The sequence below is a fragment of the Falco cherrug genome, chromosome 10 (genome assembly GCF_023634085.1).
Source record: "Falco cherrug isolate bFalChe1 chromosome 10, bFalChe1.pri, whole genome shotgun sequence".
NCBI lineage: Eukaryota > Metazoa > Chordata > Aves > Falconiformes > Falconidae > Falco > Falco cherrug.
In genome coordinates, this window is record NC_073706.1 from 23766386 (window position 1) to 23788261 (window position 21876).

Consider the following 21876-nt stretch of genomic DNA (forward strand, 5'->3'; position numbering starts at 1 on the left):
CACAGATACCTTTCAATGCTGTGGTTTCTTGTACTGGAAATTCCTAATCCTGCCTCAAAACAGGACCAAGACAAGCAAAGGGACAGAGACTGGATTCTCTGTCCTTCTGAGAGACATAACTTATCCTTTTACATCTACTATCAGCATCAGCAATAATAAAATGATGTTATTACTTCATAAATCACTACTGAACATAGAGCTGTAATTTAAGTATATTGGTGATTTAACTGCAGTCTAAGTCTATAGAGACTTTACCATTACTTGTTTTATAGCTTTCCATAGGTGGGTAGATACAAGCTCGTGGCTTTTAGTAAATGGTTTCATATCACAAAAAGCACCATAATAACTGGCATTTATTTATAGCTTTCTCATCAATTTGTGCAGATAAACTAGTTTTAAAGTCAGTATTATGACCTGTGACCATTTTAATATCCTCGCTTAGTGAGGAAGGCTGTTATGGTTTATGTTCGTTGTAGGTCTTTGGCACTATTTCTAAGGATTTTCAAAAGAGCAAATTTATTTGGATATTTGAGTTGGAGCATTATAAAAAAGAGTTTGTATCAATATAAATTTTTTACTTTATAGCACATATATGTCTGATTTTTGATACTGTAGTGAAGCAAGTTGTACAACAAATGGAATCTACTCTGTCGTTCCAGGAAGAGCTGCGCCCGCAGTTTGAAGCTAAATATTCCCAAGTGGAAAGAGTAAATCCCATCACAGGAAAACCTGAACCTTTTCAGCCTTTCCCTGATAAGCTCAGTCGACTGATGGTGTCTGTCTCAGGAATATTCTTCATGGTAATGTTTAATAGTATTGACATTATTTTAGCCTTTAATCTTACTCTGATGTAAACAGTAACGCAAGTCATGAGTGCATTCATAAAAATTAGTGGATTTACATAAAATAAGCAAAACTGATTGTGTCAGTCATACTGTTAGGTTTTGGATCTCTTTCTTTTAAAAGATGTGATATAGTTGTATTGTAAAGGAATGTTTTAATTCATCAATCTAATATTTTCATTCTGTTAAAGTCTGCTCACCAAAACAAATGGCAATCTTTAAAACACTTGTTAGTTTTATTAATTCAGTGGAAATTATTTCAGGTTTGGTTTATTTTGTTCTAATATCTCTATTCATAAATACTTACCTGTAGATTTCACTGGTCCTTACTGCAGTGTTTGCAGTTGTGGTGTATCGTCTGGTAGCCATGGAACAGTTTGCTTCTTTCAAGTGGTATTTCATCAAGAAGTATTGGCAGTTTGCAACATCTGGCACTGGAGTCTGTATCAATTTTATGATCATCATGTCACTCAATGTTGTAAGTCTTCTGTTCTTTTAAAGGAGGGATTAATTTAAAACAGTACTTAGACAAGGTGACTGAGTTTACTGTATATCGGATATATACATATTCTTGCTTATCCATCTAGCAGTGCCTGAGGCTAGTATTTGAGGGGTTTTTCCTCTTCTAATGCTGTGTTTGTCAATGTTTTTCTCTTTTGCCTGCTTGATTTGTCACTACATATCTTTACTTACGTCACCAAGTCACAGTGGTACAGGCTACTGCCTTCTGCACCTGATTTTTTTTTGTTTACATTACCTTTTACAATACATTACAATACATCTCTAAATGGAAGTAAATAATTTTTTTGGCTGAGAATTTCCTTTCTGTTATTTTCAATTGAGAAGTTTGAATTCTTCCCTTTCTTCTTTAAAATGCAGCTGTGATACCAGTGTTGCACAGTCCTAGAATCGCTATGATGCATAATTTTGTTTTAAGTTTTTCCTGTCATGTAACAGCACAGGTTTAATCAGTTACTGTGGTAACACAGTGTACATTGCTATAAACTCCATTTCTTCAACTGCAATATAATTTATCATTTTTTCTACTCCCATGCAGGTGCAAAAAGGTAAAAAGGAATAATAGCGCAGCGAACAATGGCTTTTAATTCTGTTAGGAAGATTGTGCACTCGCTGCAATAAGAAAGCATTCTTCAGAACTGTCTTTTATTTATTTCTGTTATTATATGTGATAATTCTAAGTCATAAAAGTACATTCAAGTGAACAAGCACACCACAGCTACTGAAAATAACTTGCTATTAATAATAAATACTCAAGGAAAAATTTTTCAGAGTTGGTAGCTACCTTGGGCTACATGTCACTTAAAATAAAGACTGAAGGTAGTCAGTATATAGGCAGATAAGGACGTTTTCAGTAGGAGGCCAATATCCTCACCAGTACACACATTCATGCAAAGGAAAACTGTATTGTGTAAATGCTTCTGCCAATTTTTGATCACATAGGTTTGTTCCTGAAGTTAGAGGGTAAGCGTGTAACTATTAATTGAAGGACCATTGAAGTCTGAACATTTCTCTTCATCTATTGGGTCTTGATTTATCTTTAATGTATATTTAATGTATATACTTACATATTTACATGGATAAAGAAGCCTGAAGTAGTTCAATGAAGTCTTTATAGGAAACTATACATCCATGCATAGCTACGACATCACCCTCCCTTCCCTGTGCAGATACCTTGATGCTATAGGGTGACAGAACGCCTATGCTTTTGATGCATGTTTTCATTCTGAATTTGACGTCACAACAGACAGCACATGCTACACTTAAACCATCTCTTATTTCTGTTTTAGGTATATGAAAAGGTTGCCTATCTCCTGACAGACTTAGGTATGTAGGTCTGCCTTCATGGTATGGTTCTTGCTAGCTGTGGCATATACCTCTGTACTTCCATAAAATAAGGGATTGAAAACTTTATCTGTGCATAGTATGATTCTGCCATTTCCCTAACCAAGTGAGAGATATCAGAAAAAGAAATGAAATTATTATTTCACTAAGGAAATAATGAAAAAGAAAGATATTTAATCTTCTGCTTTTTTGTGTGTGTTTGATAGTATATTAACATTTATAGTATATTTAAAAACTGACATTTGTAATGGAACAAAAGTCAAAACATATTCTTTCCTAGACTGCTAATAGTGATTTTTTTTCCAGTTTTCCCAAATGCTTGGTGGTTGTTGTTTGTTTACAGTTTGTTAATGTGTATTTTAATAGGGAAAAAATGGGCTAAGATAAAACTACATTTTCTAAGATAAAAATATTAAGTCATAAATTTAAAGTAGCTCTGATTTTGTCACATTAAAAATTTATACTGAAGCCTTTAGTCATGATTCATAGAGGTAAAACTTTCTAGCTTATAGAAAACAAGAAAGCAAAGGCAGCGTTTAAGATCTACTATGTGAATATGTTACCTTTTAGGGTTTCTTCTTGCATGTTCTATTTTAGCCCATGTCCAAATGTGCAGTTGATCTTGTAGTAGTTTAAAAGCAAGCTCGGTGCTTAAATTTAACGGCTCCCTCTTCTGGTTCAAGTACTGAATGGTTTCAGTGTTTCAGACAACAGGCAATTGAACGGGTTAGAAAGATTGAGGATGTACAGTAAACTTGTTCGAATTATTAAAATTTTTAATTTTTTTTTTCAGATCACACTGATTTATATTCCTACTTTTTAAATACATTTTTACAGACCAGGAAATTAGAATGAAAATAGTGATTTCATTTAAGTGTGCAAGCTGATTTTTCCCAAAATACATGAAAGAATTAAAACACACAAAAAAAAGGCTTCTTGAATCAAGCATGATGGAGCATTGGGTGTTTGAGCTGTGTAGCTCACTCCATTTCCTAAGATGTTTTATGTGAAAGAGGAGGAGAACATCTTAACTTCTGGGAGCAAGTGTCCATATGTAAGGCTGTATATTTGTATCCTAATGTAGTCATCATTAGACCAAAGTAATTAAGCAGTACAAATTTGAACTGAAAAATCCAGGCTGCTTAGACTTCTAACTCATGTATGTGCTTTACAACTTTTATCAGTGTACTATATTCTGAGTTTGATACATCCATCAGAGAAACCTGAATTTTTTACAAAAAAAAAAATAATTAATTGTTATCACCAAGTTCTAATTCAGACATAAATAATGTACTACAAACAGTAAAGAAATACATGCAAGGCAGTGCAGACCCACACAGAATACTTGTAGCCCTGCTACACATTTCTACATTTCTTTCAAAAAAAACCCCAAACAAATAAGGACCTCCATCCTTTCCTTGTGGAATTATAAACTGTTTAACACTTCACAAGAATCATGAAAGGAAAGCCTTGAGGATGAAGTAATGGTCTCACAGACGTATTTAGAAGGCAAGTTGGTTGGGTGAGAAACTGACTGTTGCTTGTCTCTTTTCCCTCTGCTTTCCTTGGCAGCCCCCATCTATTGCTCTGCTGATGCCAGGTGCTTTTGCTTTTTGTTGTAGGCTTTTTTTTTTTTTTCCCCAAGATACCTGTAGCCTTAAAATTAAAGGTTCACACTGAATTCAGAAATTGTTCATGGAAATGGAACAGGTAGCTTCCCATAGAGTTGTGATCTATTCTGTACCCAGGGGCTTGTATCTCCTTTTCCACACAAAGCCAACATAGTTTGAGCTGGGACAATGGGTTTGTGACCTGCAAACTGAACACTTTGAAGAAAAAGACACCTTAATTGCAACCTCATGAGGCCCCATGACTTGGAACCATCGCTTGTTTTGTTAGTGTTGGTGGATCTGTGAGCAAAGTTAGGCATAACTGGATTTCATTTTAGTTTATATCACGTATTGTGTCTTTCCACAGAGCACCCTAGAACAGAATCTGAATGGGAAAACAGCTTTGCCTTGAAAATGTTCCTCTTCCAGTTTGTCAACTTGAACAGCTCCATCTTTTACATCGCCTTTTTTCTTGGCAGGTAAGTTGTCTTTGCTAACTGAGCTGGAGGGAAAAGTTGCACAGAACTCATAAGTTTTCCTAATTTTATAGGTTTGAAGAAAATGCAGTGATTGTTTGAGCTGCAAGATTTAGATGCAAGTCAGTTTCTGAGGATAATTGATAGCACTACATTAACATTTTTAACTGTATGTGAGGGTTGGACCCTTGAAATATTTACTCATGAAACTAGACAAAGTGTACTTCTTAAGTGGGTCTACATACATGACTTTCCTACTAAATGAGAATTCAGTTCATTTGAAAATACAGCCACTTCCTAAATGTGGGTCTGTATTTAGCCCTGCACTAATAAACTGTAGTGATTTTTTCTTGTTTATTCCCCTTTGGTTACATTTCCCAGGATCATTTTCTATAAATATCAAATATTGTCTGGCAGGTCTTATACAAGAGTAGGAGGCAGAAATTCTGGCTCGGTTTTGTGTGTATCTTTAGCTCAGAGCATGAGATACTAGACAGGTTTAACCTTGCTTCATCTTCATTTCAATTTTGTTATGATCAGACTTACCATTCCTATATAACATAGAGTATTTCAGTTTTATAATACAATTTCACTTCAAGAATGTTTTAAAAAAAAAACAAATAAAACATCTAGTAAAGAGTAAAATATCTGCATGTTACATCCAGTGGTGCACCTCCATACAGTTCCGAAACTTCTTTGTATCTTGCTATCTCCTCTGTCTAGCAAGACCAGGCATAAAGGTCTTTCTGTCTCATTTATGAACTTTTGCTGAGGTCATGAAGAATTCTGATTCAATTCATTTGACAAGAATCTATTTGATTATGATGGGTTTGGGAGTGATGTTCTGCTTCTATGTCTGAGGGTGCAATCCAGTGCACACTTCACGTGGGCAAGAAGATCTGTGTGATGCAGTAAATTCCTATGTATTGCAGTGGCTTATCTTCTTAGAAATAGATTAGAGTCTGAATATCTAACGTCTAAAACCTCTGAAGCTAAGATTTTTGTTCTGGACATAATAAAAGCTTAGGATCACTTGCAAAATGATGTTCTTTGTTTGCATTTTGAAACTTCCATATCCTACAGATACCCAATTTAAGCCTCAATGATTTAATGTGTTTATATTTCACAAGTTTGCTCAATGGATGTTGTGAAATAAACGCTGATACAGGCTGTTCTTGGAATGTCCACTGAGAAACAGAAATCTTATTTTCCAGATTTGCAGGCCGCCCAGGAAAGTACAACAAGCTTTTTAACAGATGGAGACTGGAAGAGGTAAGCAATCCTGTTTTGTGTTCCTGTGACATTTCCATGAATAAAAAGGAAATGGCTGAAGAATATGAATTATGTTCGGTTTGAAAGATTTATTTTTCCATCTACGTGCAGTGAAGAGTAAACTCTTATTTATAGCAAAGAATAGGAAACAGGAGACGTGTTTTTCCTTCTGTGTCCTCTACCGTGCTGAGTGCCTCTGCCCCAGACATGCAGTTTCTTCTGCTTCTCTCTTTGGGAAAAACAAACAGTGACAGTCCCTTGTCTCAGAGTCACTACTAAGTCCTACAGGATTGGAATCTCCTGAATATGTGGAATTTTTGGATGGAGAGCAATGTAATGCACATATATATAGTGCTTTTCTATCAGCTTCTGAAGTTTCTGCCAGCACAGGCAAAGACATGGACTTTATGGAGTGGGTCCAGAGGCGACCACAAAAATTATCAGACGGGTGGACTACCTCTGCTACAAAGAAAGGCTGAGAGAGCTGGGGTTGTTCAGCCTGGAGAAGAGAAGGCTCAGGGGTAAAACCGTATTGTGGCCTTGCAGTACTTAAAGGAGGCTCATAAGAAAGATGGGGACAAACTTTTTAGTAGGGCTCATTGCAATGGGACAAGGGGGATTGATTTTAAACTAAAAGAGGGTAGACTCAGGCTTGATATAAGGAAGAATTTTTTTTACAATGAGAGTGGTGAAACACCAGATCAGGTTGCCCAGAGAGGCCTTAGATGCCCCATCCCTGGAAACGTTCAAGGTCAGGTTGGATGGGGCTCTGAGCAAGCAGATGTAGTCAAAGATGGCCCTGCTCGTTGCAGGAGCGTTGGAATGGATGACCTTTGGAGGCCCCTTCCAACCCAAACTATTCTATGATTCTATGATTTAAAAGAAGAAAAACAGTATTTTCAAAATTTAGCTTGAAAACGTGTTAGGATTGTATCTCCCTGGATCTCTCTACCATGCTGAAGTTCCCTCCTATCTCTGAAAAACAGGTTTCTTCTGTTGAACCTTGGTAGCCACAGAATAAAATGCCATAACATTTGTAGTCCATGGTCTAAAAAAAATTTTATGTAATTACTAAACATTTTAATTTGGCAATTTAGGTAGTTTAGCTAGTAGTACCAGAGATTCAGCTACTAAGTCTCTGTTCAAACTTAGGGTATTAAAAATGAAATATTGCTCCATTCTTTTGAAATGAATATGTATGTATCAGTCTAAATGAAATAGACTATATCATTTATCATATATGTAGAACACACACCCTTAACTTAGGTAATGTGGTCTAGTTTTTCAAGAAATAATATGGCTAAAGGTTGTTCAACTAAAGTGCATTAATATTTCTGTTATTAATATTTCTTTTAATGTTTCTGTAGCTGGAAGTTAGTGTTCTTCACTAGACATATATATTGAAGATTTTTCATTTACCCTCTGAACAAATAAAAATTAAAGAAATTATCTTGTTTAGCTATTAATCTTTTCCCATTTCATTTTAGTGTCATCCTAGTGGCTGCTTGATAGATCTGTGCTTGCAAATGGGAGTTATTATGGTTTTAAAACAAATGTGGAACAACTTCATGGAGCTAGGCTATCCGTAAGTTCAGATGTCAAATTTTCTTTTACAGCTAGTGATTATGTATTGGTGTGATTCAGTGATAAGGAAAAATATTTTTATGTTAGGAGAATGTTTTCACTGTTTGCATGGCTCAAACTGTAGCTTTATTCCCAAGGGAAGCAATAAGATAAGGCTTCTCAGGGTGTGTTAACCACCTAAATTGTTTATTGTGTTTTCATTTTCCATAATACAGAGCTGTTCAACTACTGAAAAGACTAATGGGCTAAGAGTCTTACAGTTCTCTTGAAAGTGGAAAAATATGTTTTCAGTAAAAGGTTGCTCATCAAATATTAATTTAATCAAAGTCTCAACCTTGAAAATATGTCAGAAATGGTTATGCTCACAATGTGCAACCATTCTGCAGATGAGGGGCAGCGTACTGTATTGCTGTGAGATGGATTTCTGAGAAGAAGCCTACTTGAAGTGTCAGGCTTCCTGTCTCCTCAGCCCAGCAGTGTCTTAACTCTATCTAGAATTTATTTTCAAAGATGCTTATCTTCCTTTATGGAAAGCAGTGTTTTGTTTTGACAAAACCATGGTTTGCAACTGTGGCGACAGTTGCTCTTTCAGTGACCGAGAGATCAAGAGCTAAACACTAGTTTGAGAAAAAGTAGCAGCCTGTTAATAAAAATACTTACAAGAAAATTTTTTCCCATCTTCAGTCTCTTTTCAGTAATGTCTAGAAACAAACACTGGTCTTTCATTGCCGCCTGTGTCTGTACTGGGTAATAGGTTTCATTTGTGTAACACTTTAATTTGTGAGACTGTGACCTGCTTCATATTTATAACTACTTTGTGAAAAGACCTCTGCACAGCTTTATAAAAATAAAAAAGTCTTAAATATTTGCAGCTTCAGCAACACCTTTTTAGACACTTCTTCATGCTTCATGAGAAATGCTACAGAAAAAATTCTGTAGAGCATCTAGACCTTTAGGTTTGTTCAAAAATAGTCGTATTCTACTATTCAGTATATGGTGGTATCATAGAGTTCTTAATGAGCTCCATTTACTTGGTTTGTCTTTTACAGGATTAAAAATAAAGCATCATTTATTTTTTTAATGCTCTCACTATGTGTGATTTTTTTCCCTGTTCTTTTTTTATTTAGGCATACAGATAAATCCTGTAAAAAAAAGTCTATGCAAGCAAATGGCATGTTCTGAAAAGCTTTTTTGTACAATGACTAATATGCTACATTAAAGACATAATTAAAATAGTAATGCAGAATTTTGAGAACTTTTGGAAATTCTTGGAATTGTATCTTGTATGATATTGTAAATACTTCAAAAAAATATCTAAATATACATTCATGTGCTATCCAAAATAGGCTCACTGACTGCAAAACTATACCGGCTAGTATTGTAAATTACTGAGCAAGTACAGTCAATAATACTCTGTTTATCTAATAAAGTTTATTACAGAATTGGTGGTCACGACGCAAAATGAAGAGAGGAGGGCAATTAATGGAGCATAAAGTTTCTCTGCCTCAATGGGAAAAAGACTGGAATCTGCAGCCTATGAATCTTCATGGTTTAATGGACGAATATTTAGAGATGGGTGAGTACATTTAGGGATGTGTCACTTCTTTTGAGAAACTGGGACTATGTCACATGTTGAAAGATCTTTTGCATTTCCAGTTGCTAACCACAAAAATGTCTGTCTAGTTTTACAGTTTGGCTTTACCACCATCTTCGTTGCTGCCTTCCCACTGGCACCGCTCCTGGCATTGCTTAATAATATCATAGAAATAAGGTTAGATGCGTACAAGTTTGTTACTCAGTGGCGAAGACCTATGCCTGCGAGAGCAACAGATATAGGTGAGAGAAACTACTGACTGTCACTGTCACATACCATTTATTTGTGTTTCCTTCTTCAGTGCAGCTTAACCCTTGAAATATTTCGTGCATCAAGAGTGAAGTTGATAGTGTAACCGAAAGATCTCAGTGATAACTCTCCTGTTAAGCAACAAAAGGATACTCAGTTGCTTAGTTAAGAGGACTACTCGGATTTTCTTTCCATTTTCAATAAAGGATCATAGTAGTTGGAATCTTGAAAACAGGCTAAATAGTATTTTAGGCTTCCAAATTGTGAAACTGTATGTCTTAAATGCTATCCAAAATCAGTTGAATTTAGAAATTAAATATAAGGAGTAAATTCAGTTTTGGTTTAAAACTGAACTAAATGAAAATAAGCCTTGTCTTTCAAAAATCTTCTATTTGGTCTTTATATCCAAAGATTATGGTTATACATTTGTTGCTTAACTCTTTCTTCTCGACAGGGTGTGCCCTACTGTAAGGCTTCGTCCAGGTGGAGCCACTGGTGGCAGGAATGTGGGGACACGGCTTCATCTTGACTAGCTTTTCTGACTGAATAATTCTCTCTCGACAAGAAGGGAAAACTGTGTGACTAACAATGACTTAAATATTACTAGTATGACTTCATATGACTTAATATGACTGTGAAAGACTAATGACTTTGTTGTCATTTCTCTTGTTCCTAGGTATCTGGTATGGGATTCTGGAAGGAATTGGAGTTCTGGCTGTCATCACCAACGCCTTTGTTATTGCCATTACTTCCGATTACATTCCACGTTTTGTCTATGCATACAAATATGGTCCCTGTACAGATCAAGGGTACAGACAAGAAAAGTAATTAACATACTTTTATATATACATGTATATTTCAGTGGAAGCGCACTTTTTCTCTCTTTCTGTGTTAACATACTTAACATATATCAGTAACTTTTTACCTTTTACATCTGTGCAAACCTTCACAGATGTTAAGTGCAAGTAATTCATCCATCCCAAAGAGTTTGCAAACTTACTCCACAGTTACCGAAGTGGAAAATCATGTCTTCCCTTTTGAAGGCAAACCACAGAGTTCAGTATACATCAAGCAGTTTTCTGGCTTTCTCCAGATAAGCTTTTCTTCTTTTCTGCAATAGTTCTGGACTGTCTTCTCCCACTGCACTCCCACACACATATATATCATCCCAAACCCTCTTTTAGGCTACGCCTCATTCACCCTCAAACTTCCCTGCCTGTTTTCAGAAATGCTTGCAGCCCACCTCCAGCAAGATTGGCCTTGACACTATTTAACATAACTCCATCTTTAGTGTATCTTAGCATCAAACAGGGTATCTTGCCTATCTTTGTACCACCGGGCCAGTTTCCTGCCAGACATTTACTGCTGTCCCTGAACTGTGGGTCCACCATGCTCTGTCTACCTTTCCCGCTGTCTGTCATGACCTTTTACATGATATGAACAGATCACGGTACCCATGGACATCCTTTCATTTATTTGGAGACCAATACCCTACAGGTGGTTTTGGGGGGTGGTTTTGAAGGGTGTTCTTATTTTTTTTCTTTTTAATATGGGAATCAGGGTTACCTTGAGAAAAGGAAGCATCACTTTGCTAATACAGCGTGTGTTACAAGCACAACTTATCTTGGTTTTTGTGCAGGAGGTTGGGTAAGAGTGAAAGCATCAAGGCCTGTCCAGCAAGCCAGTACCGCTTCATTCATAGAGCATGCCTCAGCTCAAACCTCAGCGGTCTGCCCTTCCTTCCCTCGTTGCTCCATCTCTAATGATTCAAAATAGACATTTACGCTTCCTGTGGTGTCACAGGAAGAGAGAATTTAAGGGCAAAAATAGTGAAGCAGGATAGGGTGAAAAGAGACAATATCAGAGCAACATTAGTGCTTAATGTGCACTACCCTTTTAATAGAGAACTACATAATTCTATTTCTTCTTTTGCCAGTAGTGATTCGAGGTGTCACAGCAAACCTGAAAGTTCAGGGGGTGTAGTAGGATCCCTGATGCATCTCTTTTAAAATGTTCTTTGCCTTTCAGAATGCTCTTTGTTGAATTACAGGACAGATTTCCGAGGAGATGGGATGTCTTATATGGCCATGATTTTCCAGGAAAAGACAAAAATTTCACTCCTACAGTCATAATTCAATGTATTTATGTGGTTTCTGTCATTAATAGTCATAAGTTGTTGCCTTTCAGATGGCCGATTGGTATATATGCACTGTTCATTTTACTGTTGGTGAAAATTCTTTGATTCAAGCCATAAAACCTGTCATTTGTTGCTATATGCTGCATGATTGGTGGCAGATTCTGCAAGGATGTTAAATTATTCTCCTCTCTGCCTCTCTAGCCATCTTTCTAAGTTCAGTAATTTTAAGAGAGTGAAGAATGCTAGCAACAATTCTTGGTTTATATCTGCTGGTAGATAAGAAGCAAACCCATGAAAAGTGCTGAAAATAGATTTTTAAACTGCATTATCCCTGAAACAGGTGTTATTTGTTCCTTTCCAATAAAATTTGCCTTCTCCGCTTAAAATTTTAGAACTGCTTTTGTCCTGATAAGCAAATAGTATGTTTGCAATACATGACAGCAGAATATGTTTCCATACAGGATCTATGCTATATAACCACTTTATGAAGAAGGTCCTGACCCTGTCTTTCTTTCAGATGCTTAAAAGGATATGTCAACAGCAGTTTGTCAGTATTTGATTTGAGTGAACTCGGGATGGGATACTCAGGATACTGCCGGTATGTTTCAATGCTCTCCCTTCTTGTAATACAGGCATATACATTAATATAGATATTAAATGGAAATTCAGTGCTTAAATTACTGGCATAATAATTTCTTTTTTGTCTGTGAAAGCATTGGAGTTCAAGTTTGTTCAGTGTGGAAGTCTTAGGTGCAAACACCGTGTGTTAGGGCGCAATAGTAACACATGGGAAACCTGTGTTCTGAGTTTTTCCAGGACTTCTGTAACCTGTATCTTGTGTGCCTTTATGAATTATTTCATTTCAAAGTTACCTAGCTGCCAAGAAGGATACAATTTCTCATTTCAGTTTTGTTAAGCATTCTGAGGTCTATTAAATAAAATTATATATTTTTTTGTTTGGCTCTAACCCAGGTCAGGATCCCAAACAGTTACACAAGGTGAATACAAGAAATTCAGCATTAAATTAAATCCTTCTGGTTTCAGATTTAGTTTTACAGTGAGAGTTAGCTTGAGTTGACTAAGGACTTACAGAATCACGTTACACTTATGCAAACCTTGTCTGGAAAATCTCAGATCCTTATAAGCAAAGATAAGAACCAATTTGGAGTTAACGCTTTTGAACTTAACACTCCAAGGCGCAGCTTTGTAGCAACAAAAGAAGTTGTTTGCTCTGGATTTTTGGAGCAAAGAGTGCCATCTTATAAGCAGCCCTATTTAATTGCCTATACTGTGGACTATTATTCTCCTTTTCTGTTTAATTCCTTCTGAACCGTGTTTTCACTTCAGTTTCTCTGCTTTCAACCGGATCTGGGAGAGAGTGCTCTTCACCCTGTTCAGGTTTTCTAGCACGGACTAACTTACTGGGTATTTCTTTGCTTTACAGGTACAGAGATTACAGAGCCCCACCATGGAGTTCAACTCCATATGAATTCACGTTGCAGTTCTGGCACGTCCTGGCAGCGCGGCTGGCCTTCATCATAGTATTTGAGGTTAGTCATGGAAAGGAACAGTTCCTTTCAACCTCTTCAAGGTTTAAAATGATTTTTTTAAAGTAGTCCCATGAAAAAAATTTCAGTATCATCAACAGCTTGTTTGTTACAATCAAGAGAGGAAAAAAAAAAAAAAAAAGCCCTCCCCAAACCGTTGTCAGTCAGCTGCTTCAAACTGCATTGACAGAGTATGCGCTGATTTTAGAGTCCCTCCAAAATTCGTATTTCCTTAACAGTCATCTTATACAGCATGTTGGTTCACAAGCAAATCTTTTGTGTTTTATTGAAAAAGAAGAAATGCAACTTACGTGTACATTAAGCACAGTTATTACAAGTTAAAATCTGCGTCAGGAAAATAAGACATGATTCTAGCCTAATATCAAATCAAAATGCTTGTACTACCTTTGAAGAGTGTATTACATACTGACCAGGAATCTGGTTACTTTGATTACAAGCTTTTCCCAAAGACTGCTTGCAGGTTATTGAGACTAGCATACCCTGCAGTCATGTCTTCATTTAAGTCACTAGCTATACCCTTAGTTTTGCTTTTCAGAAGACTTCAGCATTTTCACATTTCTGATAGACAGCTTCTTTACTCCCCTCTGTGTGTGTGTGTATGTATTAAAAAAGGGAAGGAGCTGGTTTCTAGTGATTAATTGAATCTCAGTTCCAGTTTTCCCACAGACGTTTAGTCCCTAAAACGTGGCCTGAGGAATGAATATGCATCTTTGAAGCAATTATTTTTGTTGTTCTTTTCAGCACCTTGTTTTTGGAATTAAGTCTTTCATTGCCTACCTGATTCCAGACATGCCCAAAGACTTGTGTGACAGAATGAGGAGAGAGAAGTACTTAGTCCAGGAAATGATGTATGAGGCTGAACTGGAGCATTTGCAGAGAGAAAGGAAAAAGAATGGCAAACAGTATCACCATGAATGGCCTTAGTCACTACTATGCTGCAACAAAAACACTGTTTGGAAATTGAAGAGTGCAGTTTACAAAATGAAGTCAGAGTGGCATCAGCGTGTGAGAATCACGGTGTATATATGTTCTTGCTGGGCGGTACAGTTGCAGGCTTTGGAGGGAATAGGAAAACAGATGCTTTGACGAAGAAAATGAAAAGCCCTACCTGTAACTCGACTGCGGTGAGCACCAAGGAGAGTTGGCACTCGGGAATGTGCAGAGAAATTAAAAATTTGGATACTTTGGTTTTCAAAAAGGCAATGAGTTTTCATGCTGTTCGTGAAGATACTAACAGCCTAATGAAATTTAAAAATTGCCTGTGAGTTTATACAGTAAGGGCATGACTAAAACCAACTTACATGATATCCACTACTTCTACAGCTTCTGATTGCTCAGCTCCATCTGTAATGCCTCTGAAGAAAAGAGCAATTGTTGCCTTTGTGGCCATAACTTGGTATAAATGATCTTTCAGGCTTACTGTTTTGTCAGGTTTGTCCTAGTCTCTTGTTGAGATTGCGGATGTGGTCCTACCCTAAGAAAGGGGTCGATGGCTGCTTAATATATACTATGCAGTTCAAGATTTGCACATCAGTGTCATCAATTTATCCTTCTAGTTGAAAACCAAAAATTCTAAATTCAAAGAGAAAACAGCAGCTCTAAAAGAATGCATTGCATTGCCCACATTGCAGCTATATTTGAAAATGATGTGGCTGTTGAGTTGTCTTTCCACTTTTCTGTGCAGAAAGGCCACCTCCACACACTTCCAGGGTGAAAGAACTGTCATTTCCATGCTCTGATGCAGCATGCAGATGTCTAACTGTGTTACTGTTTCTTTTGACCTGTCTGGGCAATGATTTCATGACTTCACAGAATGCTACTTTGAAATATTCTCATACAGTGCAGATGACTTCGTCCTCAATATACAATTAACTCTTTATAGTATGCAAGCTTATGCAGATATATATCAGACATACAGTATAACGTTGTGACTTGCTTGTTCAAGGGAAGGAGAAGCAGAGCACTTTATAACAATGCTCTTGTTGTAATAGTAAATGTTCCAGTAACATGCACTTCTTTTATTGGCCTAAATAAGTCAAAGCATGGGAGTTAGATACAGACAGATATGTATACAGATTGTATATAAATGCACACACACACATACAGGTTACTTTTAGATTTTTTATTATTATTATTATTTGTACACCTTCTTACAGTTTTGGGGGGCTTTTTGGATGAAATCACTATAAAAGGTAGTGTTCATGTAAAGAATCAAATTTCAGTTTTTATGTGCATACAGTATACAGCAGTGTTGGTATGGTTATAGTCACATTTTGGTGATGAAATTGTCTATTACTAACATTTCATAATATGGGAAAAGATAAGCCCTCAATTTCAACAAGGGTGCGAGGTTACCTTGCAGAGAAGGGAGCGAAGGAACAGAATGATTCTAATTCTGTTTCTCTTGCACAATTTTAAATAATGCTTCTCTATATTGGATGAGAAAAAATTAAGAAATGAAGAGTCACAAAGTACAGTAACTCTAAAGGCTGCAAATTTTAGCATATTTTTAGGGATAAAGCTGCAGCAAAATCACTGCTGACAGAAATGAAGAGATGTGTATTTTAAGTACTTACAATACCCTATTGAACCAAATAATGTGATTCCAGAATTCATTTGCATGTATTAGCACAATCATTTTATTTTATTATGCCATATAAAATTAATTTTAAGAGTCAAGAGCCCATCACAGTGGTTGAGAACATTCTATTTTGTCCAGAGGGCCTAGCATCAGACCTTAAGTTCTTTAGTCATTTGGTCATATTAATGAGATTTCTTGGTTAATTCCAGCTCTCTGTGACCAGACAAGGCAACTGTAGGAGAACCTACAGTATTGCACAAAGGAGGAAAGGAATTGGAAGGTATGATCTAATCAGATATATTACCCATTAGTTCTGTGGTAAAGGGCTGGTGGAACTCAGCTTCCCGTATTTTGGAAAGGCTGTTTTGTTCCTCTATATTCTGGGTTGTGTGTTGAGTTCCTCAGGAGTCCTCATCAGAAGTAATTAATGCACTCTCCTCAGTGCTTTTATAATCACACAGTTTGATTTGATTTATTGTGTCTCTCTTTCATTCTGTGGATTTTCAAGCGTCGTTTGACAGCATTAACCGTCTGTCACAGCTTCTGTTCCTGTGCCACATAGTGATAGTACTGAAGTTCTTCAGAAGGTCACAGATGAGCTTCCTTTTTAATGTTTTCTGTAAAAAACAAAACACTTTGGCTGGCCCAAGGTATAAAGATACATGATAAAATTAGGCAAGAATCAGAAATATTGATTATTTTATACTTTCCTGTTTCTGCTGCAGATATTGGCACATGTCAGCGCATACTTAAGCAAATTCCAATTGGACTTAAAAATCACATAGGAAAGGAAACCTTTCTGTATTTGACATCTAAATATATATATATATATATATATATATATAAAAAAAATGATTTTCAACACCGGTGAATAGGAGTTTATCAAAGGCTAGTATGTTGATCTGACATTGTGCATTTTATGCACTGGGAAAGCACAAGAAGTGTTGGAGAAACACTGTGTGTGTTGCGTATTTTTGGAGGAAATCAGCAATGTCTAATGGTTTTGCCACTATCTAACCATTTGCTTAAGCTGAGGAAACTTTTTGCTAGACTTTGTTTAGTATGCTCTTTGCATTGACTGCACGTTATTTTACTAAAGTATAAGGCACACACTGTCCTCAGGAATAATGTATTTTATGAATGGTGAATGGTCTTTTCATATTCTAAATATTGTCTTTCCAAACAAATGATCAGTATGAATAGACTGTGCATGCAAGCTGCGTTTGTGAAATCTGACAAAGCTTTAGAACTTCAATTTGTGCAAAAATGCTTTAGATCATTGCAGATCTAATCTATGACAACTTTGCTCTATGCATGCGCCCTTAGAGAGACTGCATGAGCAACTAGGTATTTTTAAATACAAGGATTAGTTCACAATGTCTTAATTATTCCTAACCGAATCCCATGTCTTGATTCAGACAAAAGAAATTTCCATTTCAGAAATAGCAAAAAGTCCGCATACATTATACACATCTCATTTCTTATGACTTTGTATTCTAAATTTGTGCCTAATGTGTGAGATCTGAATTCTGGTGACTAAAAAAACGGAAAAAAATAATCCTGCTTCATTAGCCATCCTAATGAGAGGTTTCTTCTTAGAGCTCAAAGTCTGTCTCCACACACATTAAGAGCTCAGTATTCACAACAGAGCTCTAACAGGGTTGCCTGAAGACTGAGCACAGGTTCTCCGTGGGTTCTGCTGTAATTCAGTTTCCTTACCAGAAACACAGCACAGTAATCGAGCATCCTGGTAGAGCACTAATATTTGGAAACAAGGCAAACCACATGATGGCTATTTTAAAATTTTTCTTTCCTACCCCTTTTTGTTAAAGGATTTCTAGAGAAAATTTAGATGAACTTTGAAGTTAATATTGATGATGACAAGGCTAAAATTTCCATAGTTATGATGGACCATAAGTGGGGTTTTTGTTAGATGTTTCTTTGGAAGTATATCTTCATTACTACAAAACACACATTAGCTGTTGCTGTGCCCTTTTCCGACAGCAGCGTGTCTTAAATTGTATTCTGAGGATCAGTTAGGCTTGATTGTGTCCTTCAGAAAGCTTAAAAAAAAGTTAATAATCAAAACCAGTGAAAATAGGTTAATAAGTATATCTCTTAAGGCATAAATTCATAAATCTCCTGAAGTTGCCTAAAAAGTTCTGCAGAATGAAAAGTATCTTGGGAAACACAACTTTGAGTGTTAATATGGGGAAATTTGGTGACATTTTATTCTTAATATGCTATTAAGATGGTCACTTTAATGTAAGTAGTGCACACCTGCTGTTTCCTCGCTGTGGCTTCTTCCACACCAGATTTCAAATGGCAGTGCAGCCAGAGAGAATTTCTGGAGCCGTGAGGTCCAGTGGCATTACCTGCAAAGTCCTACATGAATCATGGGACTTACTAATCTTTTGCATTATGTCACAGTTTGTTCAGGGACAAATGACTACACACATATTTAGCAACATCATATAATTTTGATTAACTGAAAATCACCCACGTCCATAAATTGAAAAGAAATGTTTGATACATAATTAACTTGCAAGTGTCACAAATTTTCATTAAAACAATTATAAGCTAGATTTTTTTATATACACTGGGCAATGGCCTTATCAATAAAACTCATTTTATATGAACAGCTAAATATGAAGGCAATAAAGTTAATGGAAAAATCAAACAATCATCTTTTCTATTAAGCGTTACATAGGAGAAAAGGGACAGAGATAAAAATAGTCGTATCAACAATCTCTTACAGTGCAGTGGTACTTCCAGAGGCATTTTAGGTTCTGTAATCCTCATAAACTACTTTATGTTTACTAAGCAACTCATGTTGCTTATTTGGGGGTAAACGTTGAAACAAATACACAGCCAGCCTTTCATAATAATGTTTATTTGGTGTTAAGGCTGACACTAGAATTCCAACAAATTTCCACATTTAGACAGAGTAGTTATTTTGTTAGTTCCAATGCATACTTTGTCTGATGAAAATGCATGCAGTGACACTTTTTGAAAGCGTTTAAGTGAGCTGCAAGCCTAAATTCCTGTGGTGGAAAATTTAGCAGCTTGAAAAGATCCCCAAGTCTGTTCATAGTTGACCTCAGGCTTGTAAAGCCCGTGTTCTGCTGGGGTAAGGTGCACCAGGCCCACGTGCGGAGCGGGGAGTGAGCAGGGGAAGCAAAGCTCTCCTCTTCGCTGACTTTTTCTCCAGAACTCCGACAGGTTCTGCAGAACAAGGGTTTGGAGATGGAGGATGGTGACAGCTCTCTTGATCCTTTTCTTTTTCTCGTCTGGCTCAGTTTTTGACTTAGCCTCAGTGTTTTATTAAACGATGCCTTCTTGCTGACAGTCTGATTTGCAGAGTGATTCTGTAGCTGCAGAATTATTTACAGGATCGTTTGGGATGTCCTTAATGAGAAGCCAGAGCAGAAAGCACACAAATCCTAGTGTGTCTGGTGCTTTTTACAAGTTGGTATGCATTGGACAGAGCGATGCGGGGAAGCAGGGGGTGCATCTGTGGGTGCCGTTAGGCCACTCCATTACAGGATCTGTCCTTTCTGACCACCACACTTTGCACTCCTTGTGTCCCTCCCTACACGCACACATACAGCTCAAATACCCTACACAATTCTAGCATTTTAAAATTTATATAATACACTCATGCTGACAATTTTTCTCTCGTATTGACATTTCAACCACATTGACCAGTAATTTGCATCGGCATGATTTTGGCATAATCATGATAGCACAATGTTACCACAGCAGCACAAAGTTATAATGGCACAACTGGGAACTGTAGAGAAATCACTTCGCTATTCCATGTTATACAGGAACTTTTTAAATCCAGGACTGGGATTTAGTCTTGAAATGTTAATGTTAATTTAGTCATGAATTCCCTCCTCACTACACTGGAAATTACCTTGTTTTAGTTCTGTTGGCTTGTTCTACCTTTTTGCCATAACCCTTAGAATGTTACGTGTTCTCTGTAGTTTGCTTTCTTATTGCCGTGAGCTAGTTGTTAGGATGCTACTGGCTGGGAAATTAGGATTAAACCCAATGCAGTCTCAAGTTGATGAGATTCTAACCACTGAGAACACACTGAATTTTCTGTTAATAATGAAAAATAACTTCAGATCACCTTTTTATTTTAAGTTCTATTTAGATGACTCGGAGTTTTGTATTGAAAAAACTTCCAAACTGTTGGCTCTGATTTTTACCTAGAGTAGTATCACTGAAATTTCAGTTCTTTGAAATAATCTCATGTAAAATCTAACTGAATGACATAGTTCAGTCATTTTTTACTCTGATAGTCCTGGCTAACTTGCAGCGTCATGATCGTAACAGATTTCTTAAAATGTGTATATATTTGAAATTTATGTAATATTTAAATACAACTTGGTTTCTAAGTAAGGAATAAGAATAAAATTTCAACTATTTTTTCTATTCATAAGTCCACACTTTGTAATTAATATTTAAAATAAAATTACAGTACCACAGAGCGTTTTAGAGAAGTTGACTTTTATTCACTACAAGCTAGAAGTTCCTCTGGCGTGTCAGCTTTCGGTTTCTTTTGTGTTTTAAGATTACTTTTACAAGCTGAGATGTACCCCAGAACTAAAAGAATTCACTGAGGAAAAAGCTGTTGGTCTGATTAACTATTGTAAGACACTTTTGGCATAAATTTGTCTTTGAGATGCTGTTTACGTTATCAAGGTTTACATGTACAAATGCAACTACTTACTGTATCATACACATTTGAATATTGCATTTTTTCAGTAATAAACTTGGATATCTTTGAAAGAGGCTTTGAGCTGCTTCATTATTCCAAATATTCAAAGTTAATTAAAATAATCATATACTTGAAAAGTTAGTGCTCGTGAGCCTTCAAACGACGGTATTGTAAGGAAGTAATGTAAGGGTTAGACTTGGCTCAGACACTTTGAACTTTTAGCAATTAAATACACAGTGTGGTCTCAAGGCACATGTAGACTCACTTTTCAGATTTTGAGTCAATCATTTATGGTCTGCTGCTTTCACTAGTGACTAACAATCTCTTGAATTTAAGCTGTTGTTTTAGAATTTACATGTTCCTAGTTTCTTAATCTCATTTTCTCAACTCAAGTCCACAGGCTAGCTCTTCTCTGGAAGGCTCAGTGGCGCAAGATGTAAATGAAGTGAGAAGATAAGAAGATAATTAAACAACACTGACATGAATATTTAATCGGAATGGTAATTTTTCTGAATTCCAGTTCTGCTAGGCCACGTCCTTAAATCTTGGTAGAAGACTGAATAATGAACTACTGATTAACAATGTTAGCCATCATACCTAAGTCCACGTGTTGGACTCAGTTAAACCCTGTGGAATGCCTGGCTCCTTTACAAATAGAGAAATCACTTGGGCGCGATGAGCAGCTTTAGTTGAAACAAAACTAGTCCAGAAATACGAAGTTCAAGAGAAATTCTTCAGGTTACATCTTCAAAGGTGTTTTGAGAGAATACAATTCTAGCTGACCTAACTCACTTTCCTTTTTTTTTTTTAAATCTATAGCGAATCCTGTGTAAAGGTGTTGCTTAGCTCGTGAAAAAATACTGAAAAATCAAACTGCATCTTCCAGCATGCAGAGCATAACAATACTGCGGTGAATTAGCACCTCAAGAAATATTCAGAGCAGACCTGGTTGTTGTCACAGTTAGAAGTCTCTGAATCAGGTATCTTCCAACTACTAGTGGAGCGATTTTTTTCACGCACCGTGTAGCTTCACATTGGTGTTTTGAACCGCTTCCCATGCAAAATTATGTATGTCTTTAAGCATGCTAGTTAGGATCTCTTAGCATAACCTAAGCAACCGTGTGTGTGGCCATGACATATAAATGCACGATAGCATTATTTCCTGAGTTTCCATCTCTCCCTTGCTAACCATACCGAGGGGGGAGACATGAAAGGAAAGCACGCCGCGTGAGACAGCAGGCTGCCAGCCAGACTCAGCTGTAAGGTTTTATGAGACTGTAAAAGTTGTGTAGAAGGGATTAACACAAATATTGACTTAATTCTCAGTTGGTTGACAAACTGTCTTTTGCAAGCAAGGCAGTACGTTTACAG

The 21876-nt window shown here is 36.6% G+C and overlaps 1 protein-coding gene across 3 annotated transcripts in view; it reads left to right on the top strand.

Moving 5' to 3' along the window:
- The window catches only part of ANO3 (anoctamin 3), a 207008-nt gene extending 186438 nt beyond the window's left edge, over nucleotides 1–20570 (top strand). For all 3 annotated transcript variants that reach the window (XM_055722906.1, XM_055722907.1, XM_055722908.1), the window contains 12 exons: nucleotides 660–800; nucleotides 1156–1320; nucleotides 2651–2687; nucleotides 4683–4794; nucleotides 6006–6063; nucleotides 7551–7648; nucleotides 9078–9223; nucleotides 9331–9483; nucleotides 10167–10314; nucleotides 12145–12225; nucleotides 13072–13177; nucleotides 13937–20570. In XM_055722906.1, coding sequence (XP_055578881.1) covers nucleotides 660–800; nucleotides 1156–1320; nucleotides 2651–2687; nucleotides 4683–4794; nucleotides 6006–6063; nucleotides 7551–7648; nucleotides 9078–9223; nucleotides 9331–9483; nucleotides 10167–10314; nucleotides 12145–12225; nucleotides 13072–13177; nucleotides 13937–14119 — 1428 coding nt within the window. In that variant the 3' untranslated portion in view covers nucleotides 14120–20570. The remainder of the gene's footprint in view (nucleotides 1–659; nucleotides 801–1155; nucleotides 1321–2650; nucleotides 2688–4682; nucleotides 4795–6005; nucleotides 6064–7550; nucleotides 7649–9077; nucleotides 9224–9330; nucleotides 9484–10166; nucleotides 10315–12144; nucleotides 12226–13071; nucleotides 13178–13936) is intronic.
- The last annotated feature ends 1306 nt before the right edge of the window (nucleotides 20571–21876 follow it).